This window comes from Rhinopithecus roxellana, chromosome 1 (genome assembly GCF_007565055.1).
Source record: "Rhinopithecus roxellana isolate Shanxi Qingling chromosome 1, ASM756505v1, whole genome shotgun sequence".
Lineage (NCBI taxonomy): Eukaryota > Metazoa > Chordata > Mammalia > Primates > Cercopithecidae > Rhinopithecus > Rhinopithecus roxellana.
This window is the reverse complement of record NC_044549.1, coordinates 178,810,404-178,822,694: the sequence shown is the minus strand read 5'-3', so window position 1 is coordinate 178,822,694 and position 12,291 is coordinate 178,810,404. Positions and strand designations below refer to the sequence as shown.

The following is a 12,291-nucleotide window of genomic DNA, read 5'->3' as shown; positions in this document are numbered from 1 at the left end:
GGTTCATGAGATCTTGTCTGTTCACTATAGTAATCCCAGGAACCTAAAAGTGCTTAACACATAGCAGTCACTCAATAAGTATTTGTCTAATGAAAGCATGAATGTATGCCACTCCCTTCTTTCGTCTCTTCCTTTCTTCCATAGGTCCATCTATCCATCCATATGTTTACTATCTGCTTAATAGAAGGCATGGTGTTAGGTACAATGGGGGACATAGAAATAGAGCCCAGTCTGGCAGGCACATCAAGAGCCTGGCTAGGAGTCATGAGTAACCCAACAGTAAAGAGGAACTGGAGTCAGGTAGGACTCGCAGGACAGGTTGAGAAATCAGGGAATCATAGAAGCCAAGTGCTAACTAGAACTTAGAGCCTGTCTGAAAAAACCTGTGCTGACAGAAGTGTCTGAGAATCTGTACTGCCTATATGGCAGCCATGAGCCACATGGGGCTTTTGAGTACTTGAAATGTAGTTAGTGTGACTGAGGAACTGAGATTTAATTTTAATAACCACATATAGCTAGTGGCTACTGTATCAGCCAGTACAAAAAGGGAGCCATTTCAGACAATCCTATATACAGGGATGTTGTGGAAAGAGCTTTGGGTTCAGACACATTCTTAAATTCTTATATTCTGGCCCCTAGCTGAACAGCTCTGGGCAAATCATTTAACTAGAGTGACTCTTGTTTCTTCAAGTGTAAAATGGGAATGAAAAATGATTTCTGTTGTGAGCAACAACTGAAGTCCCCTAGACTAGTTACCATGGTCCTCTGTTGGTTACAGATGAGGAAACTGAAGTGCATTGAGGTGAAGGTCAATGGCAGAGCTGGAACTATAACCCAACTGTTCTGAGACCGAGTTCAATGTTACTGCCATTGAACTGGGTTTTTATTCAGGACACTATGGAAAACTATTAACATATTTGGAGTAAGAAAGTGAGATAAATTTCATACTACCAGAAACACCTGGAAATGGGAGTAGAACTATAGGAACACAGATGGCTTGGGGCAGGCTAGACAGCTAAGATATGAGAGCTTGCACAGCAGGCTCTTCATAAATATTTGTAGGATGAATTCGTGAAAACTGATGGTATGAAGAGAGTGAGAGAGGCTTCTTAATACTGATAAACTTCAGCAATTAGCTGAATTACAGTCAAGGGAGGTGATATGATTTGGATGTCCCCTCCAAATCTCATGTTGAAATGTGACTTCCAGTGTTAGAGGTGGGCCTAGTAGGAGGTGTTTGAGTCATGGGGGTGGATCCCTCATGAATAGCTTGGTGCTGTTTTTGTGGTAATGAGTGAATTCTCGCTCTTAGTTCATGTGAGAGCTGGTTGTTTAAAAAGAGCCTGGAACCTTCTCTCTCTTGCTTGCTCTCTTGCCATGTGATATGCCTGCTCTCCTTTCATCTTCCACCATGAGTAAAAGCTTCCTGAGGCCTCACTAGATGCTGAGCAGATGCTGGTGCCATGTTTGTATGGTCTGCAGAAACGTGAGCCAAATAAATGTCTTTTCTTTATAAATCACCCAGTCTCAGCTATTCCTTTATAGCAATGCAAAGACTAATACAGGAGGACTGAAGAGAACTTCAAAACATTGAAACCAAAACAGTGGTAATATTCATTGTGATCCGTTTCTTATTTTTCTGTTTTTACCAGCTATAAAATCTGACCTCTCAAAAAAATCAGTATTTAGAAAATGAGTATAGTGAAAGATACAGAACATTTAAAATTAAAGATATTTCACTTCTCTCACATAGAAACACACACTTTTTCTTCCACCTATAAACAGAGTTAAGCAGAAAGGAAACATTCAAACAACAAAAAACACCATGCCAATTCATGTTACATAGACCCCAAAGCCTCCATGCATTGTATACTACATGTCTAGGCTTCTGAAACTCAAATTCCAACGTGTATCTCAGTTCACTTCCATCAGTGTTATCAGAGATGTAATAAGTTGATCAACAAACATCTACCAAGAACAGCAGCCATGGCTAAATTTCACTGCAAATACAAATTTCTCACATCTCCCTTCATGTTGCTCTTCCCAGTATGTGTGTATATATATAATATATATTATATATAATATACAAATATAATGTATAATATACATAATATACAAATATATTATTAACATCTACCAAGAATAGCAGCCATGGCTAAATTTCACTGCAAATACAAATTTCTCACATCTCCCTTCATTTTGCTCTTCCCAGTGTGTGTGTATGTGTGTGTGTGTGTGTGTGTATATAATATATATAATATACAAATATAATGTATAATATACATAATATACAAATATATTATTAACATCTACCAAGAACAGCAGCCATGGCTAAATTTCACTGCAAATACAATTTTCTCACATCTCCCTTCATTTTTGCTCTTCCCAGTGTGTGTGTGTATATACATACATATTATATATAACATACAAATATAATGTTATATGTATTTATTTGAGGCAGGGTCTCACTCTGTCATCCAGGCTGGAGTGCAGTGTTGCCATCATAGCTCACTGCAGTCCAGATCTCCTAGGCTCAAGTGATCTTCCTGCCTCAGCCTCCCGAATGGCTGGGACTACAGGTGCGTGCCTCCACACCTGGCCAATTGTTTTATTTTTGGAGAGCTGAGGTCTCACTATGTTGCCCAGGCTGGTCTTGAACTCCTGGGGTCAAGCAGTCTTCTTGCCTTGGCCTCCCAAAGTGCTGGGATTACAGTAGTGAGCCACCCATGTGCTATCCCAGCATTTCCTTATTATCTTCCAGACTGAAAGTTACAAAATTCCCCAAAGTGACAATTGTATGCATAGAACATGGCTCCACTGATCATGGGAAGGGCATTATTTTGAGTCTGAAGCACATTGTTTTCATGGTCTTATCTTTACTGGACTCTTCCCCAGCCCCTTCATGCTGCCCCACCCCGGCCCCCGCCCCCTTTTCCATTAGGTCCTTTGTTTTCTTTTATGGCAGGTTTAGTTATGTTATCTTCCTCCCCATCTTTAAGAAAAAATTGTTAAATTAGTAAGTGCTTGTATAGCATGATATTGCTATCTTTTTTCCCCTCTCAAATATTTTTATTCTCAAAAGGTTGAACATTAATACCATATCTTTGAATTTCCATTTTTCACTGTGTTACATGTAGGAGTTAGTACTCGTTTTTTTTGTTGTTGTTGTTGTTGTTTTTTTTTGAGATGGAGTCTCACTCTGTCACCCAGGCTGGAGTGCAGTGGCGTGATCTCGGCTCACTGCAACCTCCACCTCCTGGGTTCAAGTGATTCTCCTGCCTCAGCCTCCTGAGTAGCTGGGATTACAGGTGCCTGCCACCATGCCTAATTTTTTTTTAAATTATTTTATTTTATTTTATTTTTTGGGGGGACAGTCTCGCTCTGTTGCCAGGCTGGAGTGCAGTGGCGCAATCCTGGCTCACCGCAACCCTAGGCTCCTAATTCTCCTGTCTCAGCCTCCTGAGTAGCCTCCTGAGTAGCTGGGACTACTCAGAAAAAGCTTCTGTGATCTCTCCATCTACCATGGAGGTTTCTATTTGTCATTCAAAAGGCTTTGCCCATCCCCTTTACTTGGTGTGTGGCCAGCTGTTGAGTTCCTTTTCCCAACAGCCAGAATTCGAGCCAGACATCTCGCCCCTTCCCTTGGCTGGCCATCCCAACCTGCGGCAGAGGGGTGATCCTCTACAGCAGGGGTGTCCAGTCTCTTGGCTTCCCTGGGCGACACTGGAAGAAGAACTGTCTTGGGTCACACATAAAATACACGAACGCTAACAATAGCTGATAAGCTTAAAAAAAAAGTCACAATCTCATGTTTTAAAAAAGTTTGCAAATTTGTGTTAGGCCACATTCAAAGCTGTCTGTGCAGCCTGTGGGCCACAGATTCGACAAGCTTGCTGTACAGTGTTGCAGCCTCTTTGCTGGGACGTGCTGGGTGCCTAAATATAAGTGGGCAAAAGACAAATGCAGTGTGGCACTGCCAGCTTGGGGTGGATGGCTGCTGCTTCCCTGTCCCAAGACTGTGGGAGCATAACTGACCCTAAGTCTCCCAGTCTAGGGGAGGGTGGGGCAGGGGAACCCCAGGGAGCTGGGAGATACACAGTGGGCTGTGAGAACCAGTTCTGGGGAAGTGGAGGGAGATGGACTGGCAAGTGAACCAAGGCTCCAGGTCCTGACTCCCCAGCACATGCTTTATTATCCCATTGGACTTCACTATAAAACTCAAATTCAAAAATAACATTAATAGTGACTGCAGAGCACTAAACCCCAAGTGCTGTGCCCTACTGAGCCTTCAGGCCCTGTGCAAGCTAACCAGCTTGTAACACTTAGCCTGACTCGGTGAAAACACTGCTTTAGCACCAGCTTTAATGTACCCTCCATGCCAAAGACGCTGGCCTCGGCAAGAGTCACATGCACGGCATCTTGTCTATATCCCTTTTCCAAGCTGCCAGACACCTGCAGCATGGGGGAGCCCTGCTCTTCTCGGACTTACTTCACAGGCCTGTTTTAGGCTTGACTTCAGGAATTATTTGCTGCTGGACAGTTCCCCTGGACAGCTCATCTGTCAAGGTAAGCAAGAGATTCCAGGTGGTGGCTTCTCAGAGGTGACAGAGCTGGGGCTTCTGCATTAGGAGTGCCTCCCTGGCCTTGATCACCATGCAGAAATGCACACATCACACAATAAAAGTAGGCACGTCACCAAAGGTATTTGCCTAAGTGTGGGTCCAGGTGCTGGTACACATTTGATTGTGGTTGGTGGCTGAGTAATGTATATGTGTGTTTGTACAGAATAATTTACCACAGAAATAAAGACACTCCCATTTGATTTCACTTATTTCTAATTTTTAAAAAGTAATATTCATATGTGCTAAAGATACAATATATATGCACATTCTTACGTTTTGAAAGAACTGACTTGCCTTTGTTGACACTCTTTTATATGTTAATTTTAAAAAAAAGTCTACTCATTATATTCATTTTTTTGGATATAGTCTGTTTTTTCAAATATATAACATCTTCAGATCAATGCTTAGCTCATTAGCTTTTTGAATTTAAAAAACTTTCCTCACATGAGAATTAAAATTTCCTAAATCATGACTTTGATGGATCCTACAAAGTTTTTACATATAGCATTTTGATTGTTATACAGTTCTAAGTATTTTTAAGTTTTCACTATAATTTTTTGTCCCATTATTGAGAAAGGTGATTCAAAAATGTATAGGCTTTTAAAACATTATTTTATATATATGTGTGTGTATATATATATATTTTTTATATTTATTTATTTATTTATTTTGAGACAGAGTCTCACTTTGTTGCCCAGGCTAGAGTGCGGTGATGTGATCTTGGCTCACTGCAACCTCTGCCTCCTGAGTTGGAGTAACCCTCCTTCTTCAGTCTCTCAAGTAGCTGGGATTACAGATGTGTGCCATCACACCCGGCTAATTTTTGTATTTTTCGTAGAGATGGGGTTTCGCCATGTTGGCCAGGTTGGCCTTGAACTCCTGACCTCAGGTGATTCACCCACCTCAGCCTCCCAGAGTGCTGGGATTAGAGGCGTGAACACCGCACCTGGCCTAAAATATTGTTATTAATTTCTAACTTAATTGCATTGTGGTCAGACAATGTGGACTGTATGACACCAGTTCTCAGAGATTTGTTGACACTTGCTTTATAAGTTAGAAGTTGCACAAGGAACACTTGTAAACACTCCACCTTGATTTAACAGTTGTTAATATCCATATGTTCTTTAGAAGAATGTCTAATTTTTCTGTTCAGGGTTCTGCATGTATCTGCTAAATGGTTTATTACTTATGTTTAAATCTTTTATATCATTACTAATTTTTGTCTACTTGACCTATCAATATTCAAACTAGTGTAATGAAATCTCAAATTTTGATGATGGTTCACTGACAATTTCTCCTTGTGGTTTTTCAGTTTCTCTTTTGTATATTTTAAGATTTTACGACCCTCTTATCGATTTAAAATTGTTTTATCTTCCTCATAAATTTAACACTTTGTCATCATGTAGTCATCCTCTTTATCCCTATGAAATGGTTTTATTTAAAAGTATATATTATCTGATATAAATATAGCTATTTTACCTTTATTTTTGATATATTTGCCCGGTATGTTTTTTCCATCATTTTACTTTCTGCCTCTCCATTTCCTTATATTGTGGATGTGTGTCTTGAAAGCAGTAGAAGCTGGATTTTATTTTATTATTTCTTTATTTATTTTTTGAGACAGAGTTTTGCTCGTCCTCAAGATTGGAGTGCAATGGTGCAATCTTGGCTCACTGCAACCTCTGTTCCCCGGGTTCAAGTGATTCTCCTGCCTCAGCCTCGCGAGTAGCTGGGATTACACATGCCTGCCACTACGCCGGCTAATTTCTTGTATTTTTAGTAGAGATGAAGTTTCACCATGTTGGCCAGGCTGGTCTCGAACTGAAGACCTCAGGTGATCCACCTGCCTCAGCCTCCCAAAGTGCTGGGATTATAGGCATGAGCCACTGTGCCCGGGCAAAGCTGGATTTTATTTTGTTTTTAAAATCAAATCCATCAATCGCTGATTGTAACTGGCATGTTCATGTTGTTGGTTTTTTTTTTTTTTTTTTTTTTTGTGATTACTCACATATTTAAATGGACTTGATTCTGCTGTTAATGTGCCTTCTACTTGTCTTTTTTTTTTTTTTTTTTTTTTTTTTGGCCTTTTTAAAGACACTTTTTTTTCTTGGCTTTTTATTTAAAAAAATATTTATTACATTCTTGTTTTCTATCCTATTTTCCCTCACTAGATTTTTGTTAGTTAGCTAATTTCTATTTTTCTTTTTCATGTGTGCCCTTAAAATTTGTAATGCATTTTTAAGCATCTCAAGTTTTTCAATAGCCTAACCCCCGGCCCAAATGATACAAGCTCCTAGAATCTTTTAACTCCATTTATCTCCCTGTGACTTACATTATTAATACCCTCTTTTTTTAGTATCACCTTTCTTTCCTTAAAGTCCAAGGCTTCATTTTTTAATAATACAAGATTATTTTTGTTTGATGTCTTTTCTCATATTTAAATAAATCAAAAATATTTATTAATAGTCTTAGAACTTTTTCTGTTCAAATCACCAGGTGAAATGTTTTATTTTCATAGTGTTAACAAGTACAGCTTTTTTGTAATCCCAAAAGTTAGATATATTACTTAAAAATACATTTGTTTAGGCCAGGTATGGTGTCTGACGCCTGTAATCCTAGCACTTTGGGAGGCTGAGGTGGGTGGATCACCTGAGGCCAGGAGTTCAAGACCAGCCTGGCCAACATGGTGAAATCCCATCTATCCTAAAAAATACAAAAAAAAAAATTAGCCAGGCGTGGCTAAAATTAGCCAGGCATAGTGGTGCATGCCTGTAATCCCAGCTACTCAGGAGGCTGAGGCAGGAGTATTGCTTGAACCTCGGAGGTGGAGTTCGCAGTGAGCTGAGATCATGCCACTGCACGCCAGCCTCGGCAACAGAGTGAAACTCTGTCTTACAAACAAAAACAAATTTGTTTAGATTTAACTCAATACTGACAAATTTTATCACTTACTATTGCCTCTTGCATCTCATTCCCTTCTTCTGTGGTTATTTTTTATTTTTCTTGAAGTACATACTTTAGAAGTTTTAGTAAAGACTTCTTTGTAGTAAACTATTTTTTTAAGTCTAAATTGTCTTAAGACAGTTTTTCTAAGTTGACAAAATTTTCTTCCACTAAAGTTATTCAATAGTTTGGTGGTTTCCACTGTTACAATTGATACATCACCTACCAGCCTAATTATAATTTATTTGTAGATGATCTGACTTTTCTTTTTGGCTGCTTTTAAGTTTTGTCTTGGTGTCCTGCATTTCCCCATACTATGTCCAACTGTTGCTTTCTATTTATCTTGCCTGTTATATCTTGTTTTTTCTTCATCTGTGAATTCATGTCATTCATAAGTTCTAGAAAATGATCATCTCTTTATGTCTTTGAATATTGGCTCTCATTATTTCTATTTCATCTTTCTAGAATTCCAATTAGATATAGATTAGATCTTCCCATTTCATTTTGTCTCTAAAATTCTTGATCATCTCTGCATTCTATTTCAGCATTTTCTATAGTTCATTAAGCTTCTCTTCGGACACATTTATTACTGTTGACTCTTTCACTAAGTTTTACAAGTTTTTAATTGTGAAATTCACAGAAAATTAGAATGAACAGAATCATAAATAATCTGTATATCTTTCACCTATATTCTCCAACAGTTACTATCTTGCTACTCTCTATATGTATATATGTATATAATGTACACATATATTCATTCACACACACACCCTATCCTACTTCCCTTTAGGAAAACCATCTGAAGGTAGGCTGCAGCCATCATATATGTTAGATGAAGGAGGAAGAAAAGCAAGAAGAGGAGGAGGAGGAAACTAGAGAGAAGAAAGGCGGGGGGCATTCTCGTTTATCAAGTAACACCAAGCAGACAATACCTTCGGAAATGTCGCAGGGGCTGCCTTGGATCTGCAGAGTTAAGTCTATTGCACTTTATTTTTAAGTTTATTGGTGGATATTTGTTGATTGCACCTAGAAGAGAAAAGCCTGTGATGAGTCTTGTATTCATGACTGTTAACATTACTGCAATCTCCTCTATACACAAAGTGCCACTTTACTGTTTTAAATAGCCATCAAGAAAAATACCAACTAAGGTGGTCACATGAAATGAAAGCAGATTTCTCAGGGGAATCTTTAAAACTGACTTTAGAAAACACATCCCTTCTGAATTTATAGGTGAATTCAACTAACTTTTCAGTAAGATCCTCTTAGCTGCTAAAGCAGGTCAACCAGTAGAGGAGATACCATGAGCCAGTTCTAATGGTCTGGCTTTTAATTGATATAAACTAACAAGAGTATTTATTTATTTGCTTCTTAGAAATATCAAAATGCAAAGGGAAAACAACATTTTCTTTATGGTCTTTGAATCGGTAACAACAGCGACAACAGCACTAACATCTTGGGTTCAGTTCATTAGTGGCTCATTTCATTTGGAAGTGTATTAATTTTTCATAACAATGAAGCATGCCTCTTTTTATACCATGTAAAGATTTAAAAGCCATTTTTGATGGGAATTCTTAAAAATGTATTATATATTTCTTTGAAGCATTAAATCAAATAGATTTGCTAAACACAACTAGATCTCTTCCTGATCACCCAGGGTCATGATAAGTAGCAAGTTGGTCCTGGACTGTGATCCAACACTGTCTCCAGAGCTGCTGTTGTAGGTAGGATTGTGTGCTCTGGACTGAATGGCCTAAGACTGTGAGACTACTGTTACTGAGCACCTGAATTTTAATTTCTTTTTACCTGTGTTAAGTATCAGATGGTTTGTCAACAGTTTTGTTTCTCTTAGAAAATGTGTTGATTGATGTGGACTGCTTGACAGTCAACTCTACTATAACAGTATATTTAAGTAAGAGCCACAAAGCAAGGGAGCTAGACCAGAAGACCAGTCAGTAACCAGGACTGTTTTGGTCACTCCTTGATACCCAGCATCAGAACAGTGAGTGGCTCAGAGAAGTTCCCCAATAAATATATGTTAATGTTGAGTGCGTTAGTGCAAGTCTGTGGGCCTGCTATGGAATTAAGCATGTAGACTTGAACATGATTATGCAAAGTCTTTCTTGACTTGTACTTTTATAGTTACATTTTAAAGATTGCAAATTTATAGATCTAAGTTCCAGAAGAATGGTATATAATTTCATCATGGTTATAGTTTTCCCAAAGCACTTTATGTATCTCTCACGTACCCAAAGTACTTTTTTCTTAAAACATCTTTTTACCTTTCCTCAGCTGGGGGCAGGGGGTGGTGCTATTTATCTAATAAAATTTGGCTAATAACCCAGAAAACACTACCAAGAATTTTGGGGGAGTGGGGAAGGAAATTCCATCATAAGACTTCTTTCAACTTCTTGGCAAACTCTTGATGAGAGTTTCTTTACAAGTTTATCAGTCTTGAGAGGTATACGTTTTTTACCCTTACAAGTGCCTTATGATTCTTTTCTTCAGAATGACCCCATCCCCATTTTTTTTCCTTTTATCCTTAGCTTTTCTTTCTGGCTTCTATTCCTGAATATATCCACATAAATTTCATTCTGGGAGCTTATTGTTCCTATCCAAGTGTTTCTCAAACCATAATATACGTATGAGTCACCTGGGGATCTTTATAATATGCAGATTCTGGTTCAGAATGACTGCATTGGGTCCTAAGATTCTATGTTTCTAATAGGCTCCCAAGTGACACTGGTACTACTGGTCCTAGAGTCAGTTTGAATCATAGAGGATATACTATCAGCCCCAACAAACAAAGGCTTCTTTAGACCTCACCCTACACTGATTGATAAGTCTATGTCTCTACAGCTTTAACTGGGCTTGCCATGTAATATCACAGGCACATTTGAGACACAATTAGGACTTCAGTTGAGCCACACTGGGTACTCTTTTGCCTGTGTGTTCATTTTTCTGCATCTGGACTGCAAGGGATCATTTACCATGAAAACATTTGCAAATCCTACCAAGTGCTTTTCACCCTTCAGAATCATATTAGGATACAGCTTATTTTTATCCATCCTGTTGCATTCAAAATGGATTGCATATTTTCAAGGCAAACTTACTCTAAGAAATGCAGCCCATGTTTCTTTTTAATGGGCACCAGTTACACTAATTACTGGCATCATAAAAAGAGCCATTAACAAGGCTAAGAAAGTTTTGCAAGCCTGTATTTTTCATTCTGACAGGTAAAATGGTATCTCCTAACACTTCAAACTCTGCCTCAGGAACTTGTGAAAGCAAAGCCAAGAACTGTTTAATTTTTCTTTGGCTCTCTTTTTTGGTGCCTTAACAGATAAAACTTTCCATCAAAGGGCAGTATGCTAAGGTTACATGGCAAGGATTTCTACTTTGTAGCTAAAGTCCAGGCTGTGACTTCACACCCCCGGACTGCACTGCTCCATGAAGACAGATGTTCACAGCTGCTTGTTATGCTTGCTTCTCCATAGGAACCAGAGACATAAAAAAAATGAGCCAGAAAACTAAATGTGTAGGAACCAGAGGTTTCCTCCCTTCTACCATCCGTCATTATATATTTTCCTTTCTGACCCTGAAGTGCCCTTGAAGACAGACAAGAGGTTTCCAAGTATCCATGTTAGCTCATCAACCTTTTTTTAGTGATACAATGTATATTCTTAATGTGCAGAGAAGAACAGATTTTATGACTTACGCCTGATTGAGTTTATAAAGGTCTTCACAAACTTCACACCATAACTGTGGTCAGGTTTATGAATTCGGCCAAGCTGGACCAGGTGGTGATCCAAAGGGTGGCTAGCGAGATCCTCCAGTTCCTTGTCATCCCAAGTAGGGCCAAGGGAAAACACAAATAGGGCATACCCTTGACATTTGGCTCGCAAAGATTCCTTCTTTAAGATTTCCCCATCTAAGTGGCTGGTTTCCCCAGCAGATATCACAAATATGACTTTGTTTCTTCTCAGATTGGGTGCAGTTAAAAAGACATTGTCCAGAGTCCACTGTAAGGCATGACCAATAAAAGCATCTCCGTTTAGTTGTTTAACTGACTCATCCACATGCCTCTTCATGAGGCGCTTACTGCTATAGGTGGTAAGATTGAACTCAGCTCTAACTGGACTCTTCTGAGTGTTGGGTAGGAAGTCGGGGGGAGCATGGCTCAATAGGGCCACCCGGTCTCCAGTGACAGAAGTCTCCGGCTCTGGGGTGATTTCAAAGTGATCTAATAGTGCTCCCAGGAAAGCTCTTATGTCTTCAAATTCAGCACTTCCCACGTTCCGGGAGCCATCCAGAAGGAAAGCAGCATCCATGTAAGATTGCACAGGGGGTGGTCTGGCTTGGTCACAAGAAGCATCTGGCTTGCATACATCTGTGAACCAAAAGTCATTCTGTGTTACTAAGTAGAAATAGAAAAGGGAAGATAGCATGTCAAATATTTTGACATTTAGAAACTGCATAGTCTTTGATGTTAAAATAGTGACTAAATACTTTAATAGTAACAGGAAGATTTCCTAGTACATGGTTTGCATCTGTCTCCCAAAAGTACAGATTTTATATCCAGCCTGTGTCTTTGACTCCATTTACTAAAGCTATCAGACTTTTAAAGGTTAGGCTGTTTTGTTGTTTTTTTTTTTTTTTTTTTTTTTTTTTGGGACGGAGTCTCGCTCTGTCTCCCAGGCGGGAGTGCAGTGGCCAGATCTCAGCTCAC

At 39.1% G+C, this 12,291-nt stretch overlaps 1 protein-coding gene across 1 annotated transcript in view; it reads right to left on the bottom strand.

Annotated features, from left to right (window-relative positions):
• The window catches only part of LOC104675733 (collagen alpha-6(VI) chain), a 152,143-nt gene that overhangs the window by 1,342 nt on the left and 138,510 nt on the right, over positions 1 to 12,291 (bottom strand). The window contains exons 35-36 of the mRNA XM_010380392.2: positions 11,281 to 11,952; positions 8,498 to 8,591 (exon numbers count right to left, since the gene is read on the bottom strand). Of these exons, the coding sequence (XP_010378694.2) occupies positions 8,498 to 8,591; positions 11,281 to 11,952 (766 nt within the window). The remainder of the gene's footprint in view (positions 1 to 8,497; positions 8,592 to 11,280; positions 11,953 to 12,291) is intronic.